Here is a 21,044-nt window from a genome sequence, read left to right on the forward strand (position 1 = left end):
TACCGCACCCGTTGTGCTGCCTCATGACAAAGCCTGCCCTCGGATTCGGGCCAGATTAAACTGCCATTGTGCAGCTGAGTGTTGAAAGCACGGCTCACCAACCTCATCCCTGCTTGGGGCTGATAGCAGAGGTTATCCGGGTAGGCATAAACACTCCTGTCCGTCCAGGGAGTGTGCAAGTCGCACTCAATCAGTGTGCAGGCATGCAGTAATTCAGGATAGCAAAGGAAGGGAAAGCCTCCTGGAATGCAGTCCATGAGCAGGAAAAGGCATAATTAAAATATGCATAACTAGCTTGTTTTTTTTCCCTTAACACGTGAAGTGGTTAGATGTAATCCTACAGATCACTGAGGAGAATGCCTTGGATAGGGAGGACATGAGCTGATTGGAGTTACCAGGGCAGTTATTACAAGACTTGGGATTTTAAAATCTGAAAACTGACATGTTTTTGTTCCTTGGAGCTCACAGTTGAGTGAGAGTTGATGCTGAGGTGAACTGTGTAGCTCTCCTTTGGTCAGTCAGGTTGTTGATGTCTTGGTGTGTTACTGAACCGGGAATTTCCAATTAACTGCTCTAGTCTGGGCACATCAGTACCTTTCAGAGAGACCAGTCCTACTTGTTCCAAGCTGCCTGTGACCAAGGAAGCTGGACAGTGTTTGGAGCTGTGGAGAGTGTTAGTACGAGAAGCATGTTTGACAGGTCTGTTCTAGAGACCCTGCAAACACTATGTAACAAGTATGTGAGTGTTGGCATTAAGCCTAGTCACCTCTTGGAGAGGCCAAGATGGGCTTTTCTGGCAGAAGTGAAGGGGTTTTCTGCTGGCCAGGTCTGGACTTGGGCCCCACACCTCTAGCCAGCAATCCCGGGCCTGGCACCGGCCAGTGGGCTGCCTGGCTTCCCGGGCTGTGCACAGCCTCCTCGCTGAATGGAAAGTGATTAGCACAGCCCTCAGGCTTGCTGGGCCTGGGATCAAAGGCCTCCTGCTGGCAGTCACTGATCAAGAACACCATCCATTATCTTTGTGCCTGATCACTTCCTAATCTTGGCACTAGCTGTTCCTGCAGTTCCTCTTCTGGATGGCAGGGACTGAGAGACAGGGAGGACCAGAGAGGAACATCAGCAGAGCAGGGACTGGTCTCTGCACTTGAACTCCAGTATAGCATCCTGAGGGTGAATATCCTCCTGGAAGTAATACGAGACCTACGTTGTGAAGAGAAGGAAACACCACATTTTCTCGTTGTGTTTTGTTAGGCTTGCCTTTGTTTGGCTGTTTTCTTGTTCTTCTGCACTGTCAGATTCTGGGTCTCGCTCTAAAACTGCACCTTTATGCCCACAGGTAATAGGAAACCAGGGTTTCAAAAGAAAACCTGATGCCATTGCTAGATAATAGCAGTTTCCTAAATAAATGTGTGGTTGCCCTGGGGGTTAGGTTGTTACCAGATGCACCTTTTCTTGATTGGCGAGAACAGGAGATGACGCTTCCTGGCGTATAAGTGCAAGAGAAAACACGGGAGCACAGATAAGCAGAGCAAGCAAGCCACCTGGAAAGAAGAGCTGAGAAGGTGTTAAAGGAGCTGCCTGCCATGGCATTTGGAATGCTAATCTATATTTTGCTGAAAGGTAGGTTTGGAAGAAGCTTTTCTGTGTTGTGAGGTGCCAGGGTTTGTTAAATAGAAACAAAGCCTTTCTCCTCCTGAAATAGGCTGTGGGGTGGGGTGGTAGGCGTGCAGAGACGTAGGAAGCAGAGCTGCTTTAGCCATTTGAAACCTGGATGAAATTTTAACTGATGGGGTGTAATTAAGACTCTTTGCAAGTAAGCTACTTAAACTGGTAAATAGGTGTAAGGTTGTACTATGTTACACGTATCTATGCTGTAAATTGTGCAAGGTGATAGACTGGAAAATAGGATGGATTTGTATTTTGGGAAACTTGACATCCATCGTTGGTTGTCCCACAATCATAATTATGCTGTGTCAAAAGGAAGTTGGAGGCAAGGGTGTTTTAAATGAATTGTATTACTGCCTTCTCTGGGGTTTGTTTGAAGTGCATCTTGTATGAAGTGCTTTCTGGGTGAAATGAACCTTGAATAGATATACTGAGCTTTTCTGTTCCAGTAAGCATCTATTTGCATTACACAGCAATGGGGGCACTGAGTGAAGAGTCAGCTATTACTGCTTCATCCCTCAGCACTGACTTACGGAATAATTGGACAAAAAACAACGCTGAAGGTAATTGGTTTTGTTCTGTTTGTTTCTATTAATCTGTCAATTAGGGGAAAAAAACCCAACCAACAAACCAAAACGTCCACCAAAATCTGGGATGCTAGCTGCTGTGATGCTCTGTCCCTTGGACTTGGACACAGTGGGATTTGTGAGACGAGCTGATTTCTTCATGGAGCCTTGGAAGCCTCTCTGGAGTAAGGGCTGCCACCCAGCTGGGCTAGGCTCAGCAATGAGCAGCTGAAGGATCATTAGACTCAAGTTCAGTCATGATTTGAAGGAGACATTTTAAGGCTGCTGATGGGAGTTTCTGATGCCACTTTCTGTTACTTTCACCTGGTGCTTGGTTTCTGTCTGTCCTCAGCACACACCTCAGTGCGCAGAGGTGAGAATCAACAGGCACAATTTCGAGCGATGCCTGTCGTGAGTTGTTACTCAGCAGTTTCTGTCTTTGTTGCATTTTTGGTTTTGGCTGTCTGGGCTTTCACAGCCTTCCTCAGAGTGCTGGCTCTCTCCCTTCTTCCTTTCTGTTTCCTGACTGTAATGTGAACTCAGGCTCTTTTACCTGCCAACCTCTGAGAGCAGAGCTGTGTTTATCCTGCCAGCTGCATTCTTGATGTTACCTGAGATGCTGGTGATGTCATTGCTTTCGGAGAGCTGTGCCATCTGGGAATGAGGTTTTGGCAGGTCAGTAAAGGAGGAGAGGAATCTAACTGCAATAATTCTTAGTGTTTCTGTACTTTGGAAGGTGTATAAGCCTGCATACAAATAATCTTCTGTCAATGCTAAGTCATCACAGGATCTCTTCCAAACCTTTTTTAGTAGATCCATAAGCTTTTTATTATTTTCTCATAACAAGTCCAGCTGTTGTGTTTTCATTTCTGATCTCTCGCAGTGGCAGTGTTATACATGTATTGATTCATACGCACGTGTGTATGTGTGGGTTCCTTACATATATACACATAAAACATGTGTACACAGACTTGTATGCATGTGAAATCGGCGAGGTGTTGATTTTTGACCGCAGTACTTTGTTTTATCAGTGCAGCACTGTGGTCTGGTTTGGTTAGTCAGTGACATGATTCTTGCAGAGCTGCATACAGGAGGATAATGAAGTGGAAATACCTTGTGGCTCGTTAAGTGCCCTGTGAGTGTTGTTTCTAGAAAGCAGGAGCAATAGGTCATGTTTCAACAAAGAGGAGACTTATTTACAGGGTCACAGCCATGTCTGCAGTAGTCTGTGAACCTTTGTGGCAGCTGGACCTGTGGTAGTCAACTGGACACCAGCATTTTCCTTTGAGACTTCCATTCAAAGGTGGAATCAAGTTCACAAACATTCAAGCACGCGTTTACACAGGGAGTTAAAATTATCTTTTGGTGGACCTCTTACGAAGCCAGTGAAAAGTTAATAAACAGCCTTTCCTGAAAGATGATTGAAAAGAAATTCTTTAAAACATACCAGAGAAACTCTCTGAATCTCTCCAGTTTCCCGATAGCTTCTATTCCTGTGCACTCATAAGTTTGTGGTAAGATTTACTTGCCAGGGTTCAGTCACACTGGGTTCTAAGAACATGAATTCCTGGTTCAGTATCACTGGAGCAACTGGCAGTTTCTTGTGGGATTCAAGCCCTTTGGGGACTGAGGTGCTGTTTGTGGAAAACCGTGTGTTTCTGCTCAGTCTCTTTGCCTGCTATTTCCAAGATCTGATCCTATTTCCTCCTTTCATGTCGCATAAGCTTTACTTGTCACCAGTGTTGGGGCCGGGGAATTTTGGGTGCAGCAGTTAGCTGAGAGGGGGAAAGGTCATGGAGAGGAGTTGGGAGCTGGCATGGCATGGCCTTCATAGCAAAATGGGCAGCTAGGGGTAGGGAAAGGCATGGTTGCACTGGGAAAAACATGGAATCTCTTGCCATCAGCTGGTTCCATGCAGCTTGTAAAGGAGGCCCTGGAGCTGGGACTGAGCCCTTCCCTGCCTCCTCTTTCCCACTGCCTTTCCTCCCTGACGCACCATACTTGTAGACTGAGCTGTCATGGTCTTACTGGCTGACTCCTTTTGTTGCCAGTCTGTTAGTTTTGGCAAGCCCAGGCTTCCAAGTACCTGTAACCCTGATTTCATGTCAGATCTTGCCAGGTGTATCTATATGAATGACTCAGTTGCAGGCAGCTGTCAAGTGCTTACATGGCATGTTTCTCTCTCCTCACGTGACATGAAAGGGCACATGGACCTGTTTATTCAACAGCTTGTTTAGTGTCTAGGCGGGCAGTGTGATAGGAATTAACATAATGCTCGGGGCAGGCTAGGAAATCATCCTTTTTGTTTTTGAGACTCATTCTTTCGGAGGTAATTTGTACTTTTGCAATGTCAAAATAATTAGCACATGGAGTTTTTGTGTGTAGACTTAATAGCTGATCTTGCCCACCAAGCTGTTCCTCCTGACGGGACAAAGGAATGTGCTGGTTTGTCTCAAGTGCTTTCTAGGCAGGCTGCTGCTCCGGGCTGACCTGGGTTTCTAATGACTCTGGCAGTCAGGGCAGGGGTGCCTGTGCCTGCACAAAGCCAGGTTTCCTGCGGATGTGGGTAGGTGGAAGTCTGCCACCTTTTGGCAGAGGTGGTGTGAGCGAGGAGGGGTTTTGGGATGTGGCAATCCATCTGGTCAAAGTTGGGCTAGCGGTGGCTGGGCATTTTGTGCCTCTTGGGGGGTGAGTTTGTACCTTCCTCATATTTGTTTTCTTACTTCCCCTCGTGGAAGAGATGGAAATGAAAAACTAAACCTGTGCAATAGACACCTTCTCAGGGCCTAGCAGGAGAGTGGTGCTTTGGGCAGTGGGAAATGCTGGCTGAAGTCTCCTTTGAAGGGTATTTTCAGTGATTTTTCTAGTGCACTTGGTGCTGAAATGGTGATTCAAAACAGTTGGTGCCCGAGTGCTTGAGGAGGCTCCTGGGAGCTCTTCCCTGCAGAGCTTAGGGAGCTGTTCTGCAGATACTTTAGGCCTAACCAGAATGGGCTTTTGCCAGTCCCTGGCGCCCCAGATCTCCTTGGCATGCTGAGCCCTGCACCTCTGCTGGCCACACACTTTCCATTGTGCTTTCCTCATCAGAGACCAGCATGCAGTTCTCCTGCGCTGCCGGTAAGGTCATCCATTTCTTGTCCCAACATCTGTGTTTTCCTCATGGGAACTGCCCTTTTTTAACTTCTTCCTGGAGTCTGTCCCTCTAAGGCCTGGTCCTTTGCTGACTGTGCTCTTAGCCAACAAGCCTGTCTCCAGAGGTTGTCAGCAGCCTTCCCAGAGGCAGCCAGAAAGAGCCAGAGCTGGATGCTAGAGCTCCTATTTAGCCAGCACCAACTTCCTCCCTTGCATTGTGCTTCTAGGCCCCGCAGTGTGAAGAGAAACTTGTGGGTAACTTCTTCTCTGTGGAAGGATGGATGAGGTGCCCTTTTCTCAGCTATTAGAAGGTCGTTCTAAAACAAGACTTGCTTCTCCCACCTCTCTAGCTTTTCTGAGGAAGTGCAGTAAGCCAGCATGTTGTTCTTTCAAGCAGACCTGAACTGTCACTTGTTCTCCCTAAGTCTCATGCTAAGCTGGGAGTCTGGTTACTCTGTCAGGTTTGAGAGACACTGTTCTCAAAGGAATTGTTTGATCTGAGTGTCAGTGATAGCATCAGGCCTTTTGGGTGTCCAAACCACATTGTTCACAGCTCAAAATGAGAGCTGTTCTAGTGATAGCAGCTGTTGGCCATTGCTTGTCACCTCTGATAAAGCTGCAGAGAGAAGGAAGGAAAAAAACCCCAAAATTACTTAGGAGAGCACACAAAGGAGGCTCCTGCTGTTAAATGGCTCAGACTGGAATTTGGTTGGGAACTTAGGGGGTTGGTGCTGTTAATCCTGAAGTGTGTGATAGGATCACAAGCTGCCCTCAAGGAGGCTGGAGGCTTGAGTGCGTGCAATGGTTCCGTGATAGTACCATCTCCAGACCTTGATTCAGCACTTAGTCAGAAAGGAAGGGTTTTGCTTGCCTACCTTTGAGTCACCTTTGTTGGGCAGACCTTGTCACCTTGCTGCAAGATGTTATTTTTCTTGTGGTCATAACTGAAAGCTGCTGTTGACATGCCCTCTGTTAGGAAATCACCTTCAGCTGTCACTGAGGCAGTCCCCTGAAATAGCAAGTCATTGCTTGGACACGGCACCCCACCAGTGATTTCTGGAACTGGGTAGAGAGACCAGTTGGAACAGATGCCTGCAGTGATGGCAAAGCTTTGGAGCTTTCTCCGTACCTGCTGTGCCCCTGTTCCTGTGACTTCTTTATTCCCATTTGAACCACCATGAGTAGGGGAATAAGGTAGCGTTTTCTGTGTGAGAAGTGTGCTTGCTGACTTCTGTGGAGAATTCAGCACAAGTTCAGAACCTTGCTGGCCATGGACTGTGCTTTTGCACAGCAAAAACTATCTAGGCAGTCTTGGCAGCTTAAAACTGTCATGGCACACTCAGCTAACATTGAACCATGGAGGAGGGAGGGGAGGGAAGAGTCCCACCATTCATCCTCACCCACGGCTGCAGAGCTGGCAGGCAGGAGCACTACAAGTGCAATAGTTTGTCTTGGGACAAGGAAAAGAGAAAATTAACGATAAATTGAATTGAGACTGGGAAGGATACTGAGAATAATGCAGTGCTTTCCTTGTGTCCTAAACCCCTGATATTGCTGGGGCAGTTTTCCTGATTGGATTGCAGATTGGATAGTGCTGATGTTGCCCCATGTTAATATCCTATAGTTATTTCTGTGCATGTTCCTCAAGAGCAGATGATTTATTTACAGTTAGTGCTTTCTCCAAGCTGTGCTGGACTGTCTGGGAAGCTTGCTCTGTTCAGTGCTGACTGAACCAGCTCACGGGACACCACACAGTAAATTGACTTACAGAGTGTTTGTTGCACAGTGTCTATTCTGCTTCAGGTGTCACAATACATTCAAACAATGTTTTGTCCTAAAAGTAACGTGACTTTGTTCTGTTTCACAGTAGATTATACAGAGCAGCCAAAGCTCTTGAAGCTGATGCAGACCTGCCTTGAGGAGCACCACAGCTATTGTATCAATGGGCTCTGTGCCTTCCACAGCGAACTGAGGAAGCCCATATGCAAGTAAGGAATGCTTCCTGTTATATCCTTCTTCAAAAATGGCACTGGCATTGATTCTTTGTGTGCTGCATGTGCAGCTTCACAGTGTCAGTCAGACATTTGCAGGATTATACTTTGTCACAGACCTGAGTGCTGTGGTGCCTCAGGACTGCTAACAAGGCTGCAGTATTGTGCTAGTGTAAAACCGGGGGAGGGGGAGTTCACAGCTTTGTAGGTCATTGCCACGGTGCCATCTCCAATCACAGCTGGTACTGGAGTAAGCAGTAGAGGAATCAATAGATGTTCAAGTGAGTATTAAGAAGGGAACAGCAGCTTTCAAAATATCAGCTCCATCTGCCATATTCCACAGCAGCCTACCAATCAGGACCATGGTGTCCTTACAGTTCTCTAGGATGCTTAGTGGGCAGCCTTGACCTCTGGAGACACTACAGCAGCTGAGGATCAGCAGAGCACTGTGCTCTTGGTCCACACCCTGCACTACCAGGGGTGTTTAGTCTGCCTTGCTGCGGTGACTGCAGTACTCAAGCTAGCTTTAACCTAGATAAACTGGGACAGCTGGTGGTCTTGGTGGAGAGAAGAGGTTCTGAGTGAGCACCAGGTTCAGCCCCTCTTGGTTGAGAGTTCTTGTGATCTGTTTGAAACTGCTGAAAACTAATGTGCGTTCAAAATAGAAAGGAAAACAAGCTCTGAATGTTTTTTGCATGATGTGTATTTATTTTGTAGGTGCCTCGCAGGTTACAATGGAGAGAGGTGTGAACATTTAACACTAAATTCATATGCACATAACTCTTATGAGCGCTACATTGCTGTGGGGATTGGGATAGGAATACTGACCAGTGGAATACTCGCCATCATCTACTGCTATGTAAGAAAGAGGTATGGGAAATCTGGAGCCTTCTGATTACCTTGATCTGAATTTCAGTGGGACAGAGTTTTAGGGGCATTGGGATTGTGATTTTGCCTGCTATTAATCTGTGGTGTGATCTTAAAGGAACTAACCCTCTTCTCCTCTGATTTCTGGTGTGGCCAGTGGTGCAGTTGTCTGAACTGTGGGGCTCCTCTGGGCTGCCTGAGTTAGGGGGCTCGGTTTTGGTTCTGTGCAGTTCCAGGTTTGGCTGATGCAAATCACGTGCTGGTGTCTGCTTTAGATGCAGGAAACTGCAGTCCCCCTACAAGGTGTGTGTGGGTGAGACGGCGTTGTGAAGCCCTGGCGCCGGAACACTCACCGGTTTGCCTGCTGAGGAGGAAGGCCCCCGCGCCACGGGACAGGCACCCCGGCCTCGCCGAGGAGATGAGCTCCAGGGAGCGGCAGAGCAGAGCGCCAAGGGAACTCCCGCAGCACCCACAGGCTCTGTGTGTGGTTGAAGAAAGAATTCCTCTCTTGGGTGAGGGTGGATGGTCCCCAGGTCCAAGCAGCTGAGGACACTGGCAGGTCTCTGGGCACTGCCCTGTGCCCGGTGCTGGCCGTGGGGAGGACTGGTTGGTTTTAGCTGTTTTCAGTCATTTCAAGCACTTGTACAGTGTTCTGCTTTGGTCTTTTGTGTGTTTTGTTTGGTTTTGTTTTCCTCTTTTTTTTTATTCCTCTGGAGGATAAGTACCACCTCCCTCAGAGTGGAGCAGTGTTCTGGACATCATCACTGACCACTAACCATTTGGGTTTTGATTTTGTTGTCTGCTGGCTGTGTGTGTGGATAAACAGCCCTCTCCTAACCCGATGGTTACCATTGGTGTGCTGGGCCAAGTATGGACTTGTGGTGCCATAAAGGACAACAAATGCTTTGGACTGAGGAAAATGTCTGGTTCTCAAAACCATCCTTTAATTAGAATACAGACAGTAGGCAATTCCTGGAAAATCAGACCATAGCACCTCTGGGCATGGCATGTTCTTACTGTTTTCATAAGCAAAGCGACCAGACACCTTTCTCAAAATGGATTATGGAGTGTGCGTGTGACAAAGAACTCTCCTCTTCCCAAACATCCTGCAGCAGCTCCTCAGTTCCATGGAATTTCAGGCAGAACATTGCCCTGCTGCACCCTGATTTCTGCACAAGACTTGAATTGCTAGAGAAGACTGAATCTTGTTCTGAAATTTCACTACAGTTTTTCCCAGGAAACAGACTTTCTCTATTTCATTTGCACATGATGGGGACAATGTGACCACTCAAATAAGAAAGAAATTATTTTAGGGCTTCAGTTCCACCCTGGACTCACAGATTGCATATCGGATGCTTGGTTCCATTCATCTTAACTACAAAGAATTGGGAAGGTACAAAAATTTGCTTCAAGGAAAAGGGAAGAAAATTGGTTCTGAAGATGATGGCACTAACTGGGATGTCTCACTGACAGCTGGAGTGTTTGCCAGTGCTGATGTGACTAGAGATGGCTCTCAGATTTGCATTTCAGCTGTTGCACATTGTAGACTCATCTGCTGTGCTCAGCCATCTACCAGAGAAAGGCAATTGGTACTTTGAGGTCTTTTGGAGTAATATTGGCTCCTAAATTCAGGTGCCCTGCTGAAAGCTCAGTTTCTTGGTTGAGTTAATTTTGACAGCAAGGATGCATGTTGTTTGTTGAAAAAACTGTATTTCTGAGACTGTGGTGACAATGCTGAAATGTGTATGAAAGGGCAAAGGTGCATGTGGCACTTGAATGGTCTGGAATTCAGGGGGCTTCTCATGGGGGCATCCTGATCAGTAGCTGAGGCATCGTGGCTCTGTGATAGCAGCAAATAAAACAGCACATGACACACTGCTTGGGATCCCGTCTAACAGAGGGGGCAAGCAGCATATGCACACACCAAAAGGATTGCTGGAGAGGAGTGGATGGACACTGCTCCTCTGCACACTGACACCAGTGTTTCTATCCCTCAGACTTTTTGTCTTCATCTCCGGTCAAATCTTCAAATCTTTGCACTGCTTGCTTTTTTCCTTTCTTCTGACCTCTTCTTAGGTTCCACTGCTGGCTAACTTGTGCTCTTGACTATCTTCAAGTCAGCTTTCAGTAGTGGCCCTATCATTTTCTGTCACACATCCATGGTGAGAGGGCAGTTAGGTATAAATGACAGTCTGCACATCCTCACAAATGAAAAACAGCCTTCTCCCATCTCACATGGAAATGGAAGATGTGCATGTCATTAGGAAAACACAGATGAGAGATCCTGCTCGCTGGTCTTGGGAGAAAATGGTGGAGCTGAATATCCAAAGGATGAAAAGCCTTAAGGTTTCTGTCACGTGAGTGCATCTTCCTCTCCCCAGTGAGCTGTCTCTTGTTCTCACACTGCTGGTGTTGGATTCACTTCCCAAGGACCAGCCTGCCTTGGAGCAGACACACACCCTACACAACTGGCTCAGGGGGTCGGTGCAGTTGTCACACCAGTTCTAAGGGCAAGAGTTGGAACATCTGGATTTGACCTAGCCCAAGGAGAACTGTTGGACAGAGATGCATTTTGTTTGCATGTCCTTTTACTGATGTTTTTTACTCCCTTTGTGTACCAGAAGCCTAGCAGGTGCCCTGCAGGATATGCAAGTGCCTTTTCAGTGGTATTTACTTATTGCAGTGAGCCATTTTCTATCTGCAGCAGCATACGCTGACTTGATGTTTTCACATAAGTGAAAAGGAAGGTCTGCTTAGGAGACACAATTTAGCAGGTGACTACATAGTGAAATAGGTTTTTCTAGCTGGCTTTCAGGCTCGAGGTGGCTTTGGAAGTGAGAGTTGGCTGGTATTTTTTTGCCAGTGGAAGAAAAAGTGGGGAGAGGAGCACCAGGTAAGCCTGTGCTACGCAAAATGAGACTGGGTGTCAGGACAGCATGAGAATAAAATAGAATGATGAAGATGGGAAGAAGGCAAGGCAGGAAGGGAAAGGAGTTGGTTGCTTTATTTTAGTTCTCTTTTTCCAAGTGGAGTCGCAGATTCCAGCACAGGGTTCCCACCACCTGGGTGCTGTGTGCCAGCCCTGCAGAAGCACAGCCTCAAAGCAGGCCCCAGCTGTGTGTGAGGCATGGCTGCATGACTGATTCATGGTGCAGTTGGGCTGAGGGAGTCTGCATGGCCTCAGATTGCTTCAGGGAGTCAGCCCTGCTGAGCCCTTCCTTGATAAGTGACAGATGCTGCCAGCCTGGAATGGAGTGTTGCTGCTTACGGTGCTGAATTTCCTGCAGAACTGGCCTGTCAGAGGATCAGGATCATCTTTCCTAGCTCATTTATCAGGCTCAGACTCCTTCTGTAGTGACATAATTAAGAGAGTCCTAAGCTTCTCCTTCCCTTTCCAGCTGCATGTGCCAAAAACTGTCATTTCAAGAGGAGCCTCTGTGTTTGTGTGACTCTGAGGCAGGGCTGCCTCAGCTGTGGGAGGCAGCAGCTCAGCAGGGGCAAGCCAGAGACATCAAAGACCAGGATCTTCCTTTCTGAAGGACAGAGCGCTTGCCCTGTGAATGATCCAGGCTGGTGGAACCACCCTGGCTTTTCCTGCAGCACATCTCTCAGGCTGGGTGGCCCTTAAGCCACCCAGCCCTAAACCTGCTCCGCTGGCATGTGCAGCCACTGTGCAGGTGTGCTGGGCTGCCACTGGAACGTCTTCCCTGAATTCAACTCCCATTTTGTGCTCAGCTCTGTGGGTGGCTGGCAGTTTCCCTGGTCCCAGCAAGGTCTCTTGCCATCAGTGAGATGCAAGCCTGGGGACAAGATGGCTTTAAAGAGTCTTGATTTGGTTTTGGAGGGAAGTGTGGGGAGCTGGATTGATGCTCTGAGTGCAGTGTCCCTGCCCCACCTGGGGCACACTGGTGGCTGGCACAAAGGTAAGAGGCAGTTTTTCCTTGGAGGTTTTCTGTTATTCCTAGTAACCCACAGTGTATTTGGATAATGACACACCAGGTTTCTTCTCCACCCCACTTACAGTAAAAGTACAAATCTGATTTGTGCTGCCACAGCACTGCAGTCCTGTCTTGTGCTTGTGTACTAAGAACTAGCTATGGAACTGGTCGCTTTCTAGTGACCCTCAACTTGATTCAAAAAAAAAGAAACCAAAACAAGACCCCCAAAACCAGCCCACCCCAACTCTCCCAACCACCTCCAGCAAAACCCCAAAACTCGAACCCAAAAAATAATATTCTCAGCAAGATTTTAGACCTTTATAGTTCTGTACCCCTGTTATGTTTTGTTTCATTTCTGGTCCTTGAAATACATGATAGCATCCCACAAGGAGAAGGCTAATTTGGTAATGCAATTGATTTCGTAATTAGGTTCAGAATAACTCCTGTCACCCCTGAAGGTTGCAGTTCTTAATGGATTGCCTTTAGACCATGCCTAGGAAGCAAGGCTTTAAGAATGATGTTCTGTGGAGAAGTAAAGCAAAGAGGGCTTAAACCCACATGATGGAGAGATGTCAGACTTCAAACCCTGTTAAAAAGTAGATCCTTCTTCGGTGAGTTCTTTTATGAACTGGACTTGGGTAGACCAGTAACACAGTAAATGTTGAGAGAGGGGAAAAATGGCTCAGATTTGGTAACATGCAAGTTTGATAGCACAAAGCAAGAGTTTGTTTGAATATTCATTTCAGTTCTCTCTTGTGGGATATGAGTGCAGATTTACTCTTTGTTTTAACTTTTAGAGGTATTCTGAAAAGTACTGTTGCAAAGTGTAAGTGTTTGAGAGCAGACAATGTGCTTGATAAATAATCTGAAGGATTCAGATTCAGTCAGAGCTGGATTCAGTCAGGGCTGGTTTCAGTCAGCTCCAGCCTTGTCCTAGGCAGGGTCTGCATAGCCCTGCTGATCTCAGTGAATGCTGGCACGGAGCCCAGCGCTGGCTGCTCCGTGGTCTGTGTGTCTCAGAGCTGCGGTGTGGCTGCTCTTACCTGTCCTGAGCCTTGCTCGGAGCAGGGAAACGCCTGTAGAGGTCCCTATCGTACTGCAAATCCTGGAAACCGCTCGGGTCTCCTCCTTTATGACCCGGTTGAGGAACAAACGAAAAAAAAGGTGCAGGTACTCATTAAAATCTCAGTGTAAGCAGTCATTAATTATCATGACAGCAATAAAACCTTGTACTATGACAAGACTTGGGGCTGCTCCTACTCTCGCTGAACTGAGTGGAAGCGAGAGCAGGTTCTGTGAGCAGCAGACCTGGGTGAACTGCAGGAGGTGTGCACGAGAGGGAACTGTTCACTGGGCAGCTTTGGGAGCTCTGCTATTCCAGGCCCCTTGCCTCTTGGCTGTGCAGGTGGGAAGAGATCCCTCTCTGTGGCTGCCAGGGTTGGGAGCTGGGGCACAGGCTGGGTTTGGTTGAGAGCAGGGTTTGGCTTGGTATGAAGCCCATGGCCTGTGGGCAAGCAAACCTCTAAATGAGAGGTTGTGACAGTCAAATTAAAATTGTAATTCCATTTTTCATAAGTATAAACATAAAAATAGCCCATGAGACACAGTTTCAACAGACAAATTAGGGTTAAACAGCTTTAGATGCTTATTCTCTGGAGCAGTTTGGGATGAGATGAACTTGTTAGTTGAGGCATGTCTTGCTTAGCCATTCCAAATTTTCCATTTGATGGTTTGGGGTTGTGGAATTAGGGCCATCTGTGAACGGTCACCTGCCTTAGCTCTGGGCTCAGTTTTCTAATTCATAAAAATGTAAAGGTATCCAAAGGTGAGGGTTTGATTTCATGTGTAAGACTGAGTCACTTAAATGCTAATTTTTAATCAAAACTTCTTGCTGAATTTGTCTGGTGAATATTGACAAGGAAGTTTCCTTGTATAGATTCCCTAGTGGCATTTCTTTATGAAGGTGTTTTGTCCTTTAATAAGGAGAAAGACAGTTGACTGCATTCTCAATACCTGATATTCAAATGCCAGCTGTGTTTCCTGGCCAGGACTGACCAAAATGTGGCATGGCAGCATTGCCCCTGGCTGATGGGAGCCAGGCTGGTGGAGAAGCCAGCCTGATGTGCCCAGCATGGGACAGCTTCCTAGGCAGAGCTATGTCTGTGAGTCCAGAGCTGGGTGTCCACCCCTGCTGCCTCAGGCCTGACTTGCTCCTGGAAGCCCAGTTTTTGGAGCACTATTGCTATGTGCCAGTTTATCTGCCATCACCTGCAGCTTCCCAAGCCAAGGGCAACATTACAATCCACTTAGAGTGTGGGCCCTGGCACTCTAAATCTGTTATGCTCTTTGCCTTTTGGCTTTAATTGTTATTCAGTTTTTTTTTGTTTGGGAGGGCACAGGGAATGCAAGAACCCTTCCTTTCTCCTCCTTGTCCGAGGCTGTTGTGCAGAGAGGCCTCTCCAGAGCTCCCTCTGGCAAACAGCAGAGCCAGGCTCGAGCCACGAGAGGACCGCGCCGAACTTTGCAACAATGTCTGAGTAACTTGAGCAAAGCTGATTTGTTTGCCATCATTTCAGTGGGTAAGGCTAAGTCTGTCTGTGTCCCATTGTTAGGGCAAATGCCGCGATGGATGGAATGTTACTGACTGGTGCCGGCCGTTCGGCAGAGCCCGGCAGCGCGTTTGGCCGGGAGCGCTATTCCTGGAGCTGCCTTAGCAGATGCCAACGGCGGATTCCAAGGCCGTGCAGCTGCAGCTGGGCCTCGCAGGGAGCTGTGGCAGCCTCACCACAGGGAGGACCCGAGCGCTTCCCCTGAGCGCATCCCTGGTCTGTCGCCTCTGGGCGGGGGAAGCGGGGCGGGATGAGTCAGTGACACGGGCTGGGAGGGGGACCTTCAGTTACAGGCTGTGCCAGAACATGCAAGATGTGGCTGAGAATTTTGTGCTTTTCCTCATCTTTTTAAATGGCTAGGGCATTGCATATTCATGGGTGTTTCTTGGAGGGATGCCCTTCAGGCAGGCAAACTCAAGGAAGGCCTCCAACTGGCCTTGTCTTTGTGATTTTTGGCAACTCAGCATCTCAGGTGCCAAGTTTTTGGGTGTAAGTCTTTGTAGTTCTGACATGGTTCTGTGGTAGCTTAATCTGCCGTGTGTCTCAGGACGGGTGACTGCTGCAGTGCCCTTTCAGGCTGCTCCGGTTTGCCAGAGCAAACTGATGCCCTGAAACACGGGCAGGGCTCCCGAGGAGCTGAAAGAGGAAATTCTCCTGCCCTTTCCCCTTGCCTTGTTAATGCTTCTCTTGACTTCTTTGGTGGCATGTTCACGACGTGTCTTGTGCAAATAGATATGAAAGTTCTCCCTCAGGCACTTCTAAGCCGTCTCCTGAATTCCTTTCTCCATCACTAACGACGTTTTCCATCAAGATTACAGCAGGAAAAAAATGTTCTCTATGGGCTAGGTGCTCCCCTGTGCGTGAAAAGTGTGTGCAGGAGCCAAGAAACACCCGGAGTTTCTTCCTGATTGTTCCCAGGAAGAATGGAGAGTGACGCAGGGGGAGGGCACAACCTTACACCAACACACACACTCCAAGACCTGCACAGAAGTGTCCGTGACCTCAGCACCACAGTGAGGAATTTGGGGTCCTCTGACCCAGTTGGGTGCCCCGCTGCCTTCTTCCCTGACCTCTTCCTTCTGGCCCAGCAGAGTTCCTTTCATCCTTCCTGGCCTGCCTGAAAGAGGTGCCTCCCAGCCAGGAGCAGGTGTCCTCATGTAATTCAGGTGCCACATCCAAACTGCAGCCTTGAAAGGACTTCAAAAGGGTTTTTAAGATGATTCCAAGTAAGAGTTTGTTTGATTCCTTTTTAAACCATTAAGAATTTGTGAAATGTACTGGTGGAAGGCTCCACTGAAGGCTTTTTAAGACAATCATAAAGTAGGGCCCTGTGATTTTTCCCAGTCAGCTCTGGCCTAACTCCAAGCCCTGCTGCAGGCTGTAATAAAGCATTTGTTGCCTTCAGAGGGTGCAGACTCAGGCTGCTTGCACTGCCTTCAGTCCTTGGGTATTTAGGTGTTTATGGCTTTTGAGTGCTGTGGGATTCTTAAAAGTTCCTATTTGTTTGTGGTGGTTTCTTGAGTGAGAAGCACCATGATGATCAAGAACGAGGTGAGAGACAAGCCCAGGTGACAAAAGTAAGACAACAGTAACAGCATGTACTTTAAATGCTACTTGAAGGTTAAAAGCCCTGGGTGGAGGAGGAAACTCAGGGGCACTTGGCCCCAGTGTGTGTGTGTACATAGGCACATTTTGGGTGAAGCCTGTTGAAGTCCTGGGCTGCCCCAGGTTACTGGGAACTGTGCCTTGTCCATAATTTCAGTGAATTGAAGTGAGACTGCTTCTGTCAATACAAGTAGTTCTGTGTATGTGCATTGAAAGAAAAGAAAACACTACACAGATGGGAGACGAGTTCTCTTTGTCTTCCAAGCATTGGAATACATTTGTTTAGGATTGTGCATTGCTTCGTTATTTGCACATCCTTCCTTCAGCACTTAAGCTGTGTGCTGAATTCCTATTACGCCAAAGGATATTTTCTGTGAGCAGGGTCCAGGTGACATGGAAAAACACAGTCAAATATTGACAGAAATGCCCTGTATGTGTCTGATAAAAAAATCTCAGACTTTAATGTGCATACCATACCTTGTGCTGATGAAGAGCTGGGGCTCTGCCCTAGATATCAGGTTCTTTTGTAATGTTGAACAGCAAGTTTGTCTTTATTTCTCATAAAAATAATCTTTGTTGACCCAGAGCTTGGGTTCATGCAGATCAGTACATGTGCAGAAAGCCCGGCAGCAAATGTTCCATTATCCCTCAAAGAACTCAGGGAAACCTAAACCCCACCACTGTGGGGGAGAGTTGGACCCCCTGTGCCCTGTGGGGGGTTTGGAGTGGGGGCTCTGCCCTGGCACAGGGGCAGGTCTGTATGTAAAAGGTGCAGATCAGGGCCTGCTTAGTCTTCTTATTCTGCACCACAGCTTTTGTCCTTTCCACACAGAAATTCCCCTGGGGTCTAGGGCCCTGTGCAGAATGCAAAAATGATCATTGATAGAAGTTTCAATTAATATAAGTAAGACAAGTTACAGTTCCATATGATTTAATGCAAGTCACTGCCAGAGAAGTCCAAGCAGGGGTTTCCACATGTCACCAGGAGTGAGATGGTGCAAAAGCAGCTTGATCTGCTTCAGGTGCCCTGTTAGTTCAGAGGCAGGAGCTTGATTGTGGCTCCTGTCTCTTGTAAAGCAACAAGCTAGCTGGGTGTCAGGCAGGAGCAAACACTGATTTAGCCTGTGCTAAGGGTGAGCAAAGGGAATAGCATGGATTGCTGGGCTGAGCCTGCTGTGCGCAGGGTCTGACGTGTCCTGGGGGAAGGAGGCCCAGGGCACAGCAGTCATGGCATGGGAATATTATAACCTGATGGTTTTCCACTCTTAAATCTCTCTCTGTGGTCACATTTAAATATCCCTTCTCCTGTCGTACAGATCAGGACTGCAGCATCAGGAACAGGAGCCTGGGAGCCAGCAGCACTGCTCTGGCTCAGCATCCACAGAGGAAGTGATCCCTGAAAAGGGCAGGAGAAGGAGTGGAGCGCAGAGACAGAGGTAGGAGTCCCTGCCTCAGTCCCTGCCTCTGCACATGTTCCATAAATTGCAGACCCTGTGCTTGCCTCCTTGCTGCCATCACACAAATGTGCAAATAGCTACAAGGATGCCTTGGGGGTGAAAGTGTTACAGCCTTCAGAGATGCTCAGGTATGGTAAACCAGCACTTAGTCCATACATAAAACTTTGCATCTGTAGGTGGAAAAGCAGCATTGCTCCCACCGTGACTTCTGGGGGTAGCAGACCATGTTTCAGTAGCCAGCTGGAATTGTACAGCTGAAATTATCCAAAGCCTTCCTTGGCCTGTCGCGCTGCAGTAAAAGCAGAGCCTTCTCTGCTTTTGCTTTTGCTTTTGTTCCTTGTCTCCTTCAGCCCTGCCGTCCATAAACAACTGGGGGGAGTTTCGGGTGTTACTAATTTTAATAAAGTGGTTTTAGGAATGTTTTGCCTCTCCAGAGCTTTCATAACATAGAGTAATAGAGGCTTTTGGCAGGAGCAGTAAAGCAAATTGCTCCCACCCTCCCTTAGCATGCGGTAAGCTGTGTGTGTCCTGGCAGCCACGTGACTGAAAGTCGGAACACGGCGCAGCACCTGGGAAGCTGGGAATGCCTCTGTGTGAAACATGCAGGCTCCCTGTCCTGCACAGAAGCACCAGCCTCTGCTCTCCCACGCTCGCTGGGCCCATGACCTCTGCCAGCTCGTGCACTTCTCTGGAACTGCTTATTTTGGAGATGATGGGGAGTGTTCTCTCGCTGGGGATGCACATCCTTGCACCATGTTTTACTCTAAGCCTTAATTTTCTTTGCTTTTGAGGGCTTGCATCAGACTGTCAGGCACTATTGAGCAGAGACATTTGTGTTTATCTGCCTACCTGGTAAGGGAAAGGTAAGCAATCTTTATGCTTTAAGTGCCTCTCATATCTCCCCAGGGGCGTTTAGTTATCTGGTTCCTTGGCTGTAGGCACACTTGTAGTGGGTGTAAGTTACAGCTTCCTCCTGCTCTATCTGCAAAGCAATCTGGATCCCAGCTGAGTTCATAGTGCAGTATGCAGTGATATACCCTAGAACAAGTGGGGTCAGGACCTGACATTGTTTCCTTTGCCCCTTGTTTCAAATAAAACAAGTTCCTGATGATTTCCTTTCCAGCGAACGTCTATTGCAGGTGCGGCTGTGGCTGTTCCGGTGGTGCTAATGATGGGTTAGAGGGGTGTAACACAGGCCTGACACTTCCAGGTGACAGTAGGGATGACACCAGAGCAGTCTGTGCCACTCACAGGAGCAGAGGAGAAGAAAACGGTGTCCTGTCTGGGAAGGTTTTGGGAACACTCCTGAGGTTATGCTGGCAATCAGACTGGAATGAGAGTGGTTCTAGTTTTTTCTTGTTTGTGAAGAGCATAAGAGTCTTGTCCTTTCAGCCAAAGTCTGGGCCAAGTAGCTGGATGCTTCGCTGGCATCTGACCTGATGCTACCATGATTGTAGCCTGGAGTTACAGTTCTTCAAGGCACTTGTTTTTGGAGCCAGGGATGTCCTGTCAGACTACTTGGCATCAGCACGTTCCCCGTAGTGGGTTGTTCACATGCGAATGGGCAGTGACTCAACTCGGTTCTTCTACACCAAGAGTTCTTAGGATTGCTCTTCTGTTTTCTTCCAAGCTGGAGCTTCCCTTTCCATGAAAGCAATTCCTCCATCCCTCAGAGCTGGCTACCCAGTTCATCAAATGTGAGCCAACCAGGAGAGGTGTGCCCTGCTTTTAATCAAGTATTTAGCTGACAGGGAACTTTGAACTTCTCTCTAGCTCTGCTAGGAAGTTGTCTTGAGATGCACTGCCAAAACAAAAGAGTTAGGTGTTATGACTTCTTTTTGAAAGCTATCTTTGGATTTACTGCAGAAAATTTGGAGATTACAGGCAGGTATTTAATTATTGACCATCAAAAAAACCCTTTTTGCAGCACTGAAGAAACTCACAAGAAATTTTATGTTTCTCTCTCTGTGTCATTTTCTTCCTTTAGCTGGAATGAATTGTTTATATGAAAGAGAAAAAAACCCTACCTCTAAGTAAGATCTAGCAACAAGCATTCCATCAGTGTAACTCCCTTCCCTTCTCTACCTGAGTGAGAACTACACAGCATCAGCCTCTGGGAAATAATGCCAACAGTAATGTATTATTCCTCTGACTTGAAATTCCCCAGAAAACGCTCTCCAAGAGCACCAGCTCTTCAAACAACTTGGAGAAGCCACGAAGTAGAAGTCTTGGTATGTACCACGAGAGGCACTGCGTGGTCAGCAGGGGTTGTGCAACACTGCCAGGGAAGCCGTAGGGGAGAGAGGCAGACTCGCTGCAGACGGGCATGCATCAAAGCGGTCAAGTGCAGCTGAGGGGCTTCTGACAGGATATTTACAATTGGGTGATATCCTGTTTATGGGAGCCATGTAAACAATCGAAGGCCGTTGCCCAGAGGCTCCGCTGTTACTCAGATGTGCGTAAAAGACAGTTCTGACACAAGCAGTGCAGCGGGATATCACACATCACACATCTCCGACGGTGTGGCACGGCAATCAAAGCTGCTGTGCTGTAATTAAACGTGCGCAGCGATGTGCAGCGCGTTGCATAAGGTGCAGCCTGAGACGCTGGGGAAGGGCTTGCAGGGAGACCTCTGGTTTAGTTTAGTTAACCTGTGTGCCCTTTAAAGTGGCTGGTTTGAAAAGATGGGTCATCACCTTTGTGTACTGTAGGTCATCCTGGAAAGATCTCTCCTGGTTCACAAAGGGGAATGTTATGGGAACAAAACAGGGGCAAGGGTTGAGGAGGCAGGATGGAGACAGAAGAGCAGAGCTGTGTTCTGGACAGGCTCTCAGGTCTGGTATGTTTCACCTAAGACGGATCTTCTCCTGTGCTGGCTTAATGGGCTTCAGGCTGATGTCAGGCTGCTTGTGTGCGGGGTTTGGAGGTTTGGACAGGGAAGCTTAATATGGGAGTGGAGCTGGAAAGTGAGTGTGTGATGCTTAAGGGGGTGACCTTGGCTGTAAGCACGCTGCAAATCAGGGGCCAAAAGTGTCTCATCCTGAGCATCTGATGTGCAGCCTCATGAAAAAGGGGTTCTCAGGGATATCTGTTGAAAATCCTGTAGAGGAGATATTGTTGTTCGTAAGTTTAATGAGGTTCAGAGACCAAATTAGTGGTTGGCAGCCTTGGCTAATTCATCCTTGTTCCCTAGCCCTTAATTTCCTCTATGAAG

The 21,044-nt window shown here is 47.8% G+C and overlaps 1 protein-coding gene across 4 annotated transcripts; it reads left to right on the top strand.

The window, feature by feature from the left end:
* The first annotated feature begins 999 nt into the window (after positions 1 to 999).
* Positions 1,000 to 18,249, top strand: EPGN (epithelial mitogen). Of its 4 annotated transcripts, none has more exons than XM_050973368.1 (5): positions 1,000 to 1,620; positions 2,115 to 2,228; positions 7,234 to 7,351; positions 8,072 to 8,224; positions 8,497 to 18,249. In XM_050973368.1, the coding sequence occupies exons 1-5, from the start codon at positions 1,584 to 1,586 to the stop codon at positions 8,549 to 8,551; spliced, it is 477 nt and encodes a 158-aa protein (XP_050829325.1). In that variant the 5' UTR covers positions 1,000 to 1,583; the 3' UTR covers positions 8,552 to 18,249. The 4 variants fall into 4 exon arrangements, with proteins under 4 accessions (XP_050829325.1, XP_050829324.1, XP_050829327.1 ...); XM_050973367.1 differs by having other exon boundaries at positions 1,017 to 1,620; positions 7,231 to 7,351; XM_050973370.1 differs by having other exon boundaries at positions 1,035 to 1,620; positions 2,139 to 2,228.
* The last annotated feature ends 2,795 nt before the right edge of the window (positions 18,250 to 21,044 follow it).

The sequence above is a fragment of the Serinus canaria genome, chromosome 4, assembly GCF_022539315.1.
Source record: "Serinus canaria isolate serCan28SL12 chromosome 4, serCan2020, whole genome shotgun sequence".
NCBI classification, from domain to species: domain Eukaryota; kingdom Metazoa; phylum Chordata; class Aves; order Passeriformes; family Fringillidae; genus Serinus; species Serinus canaria.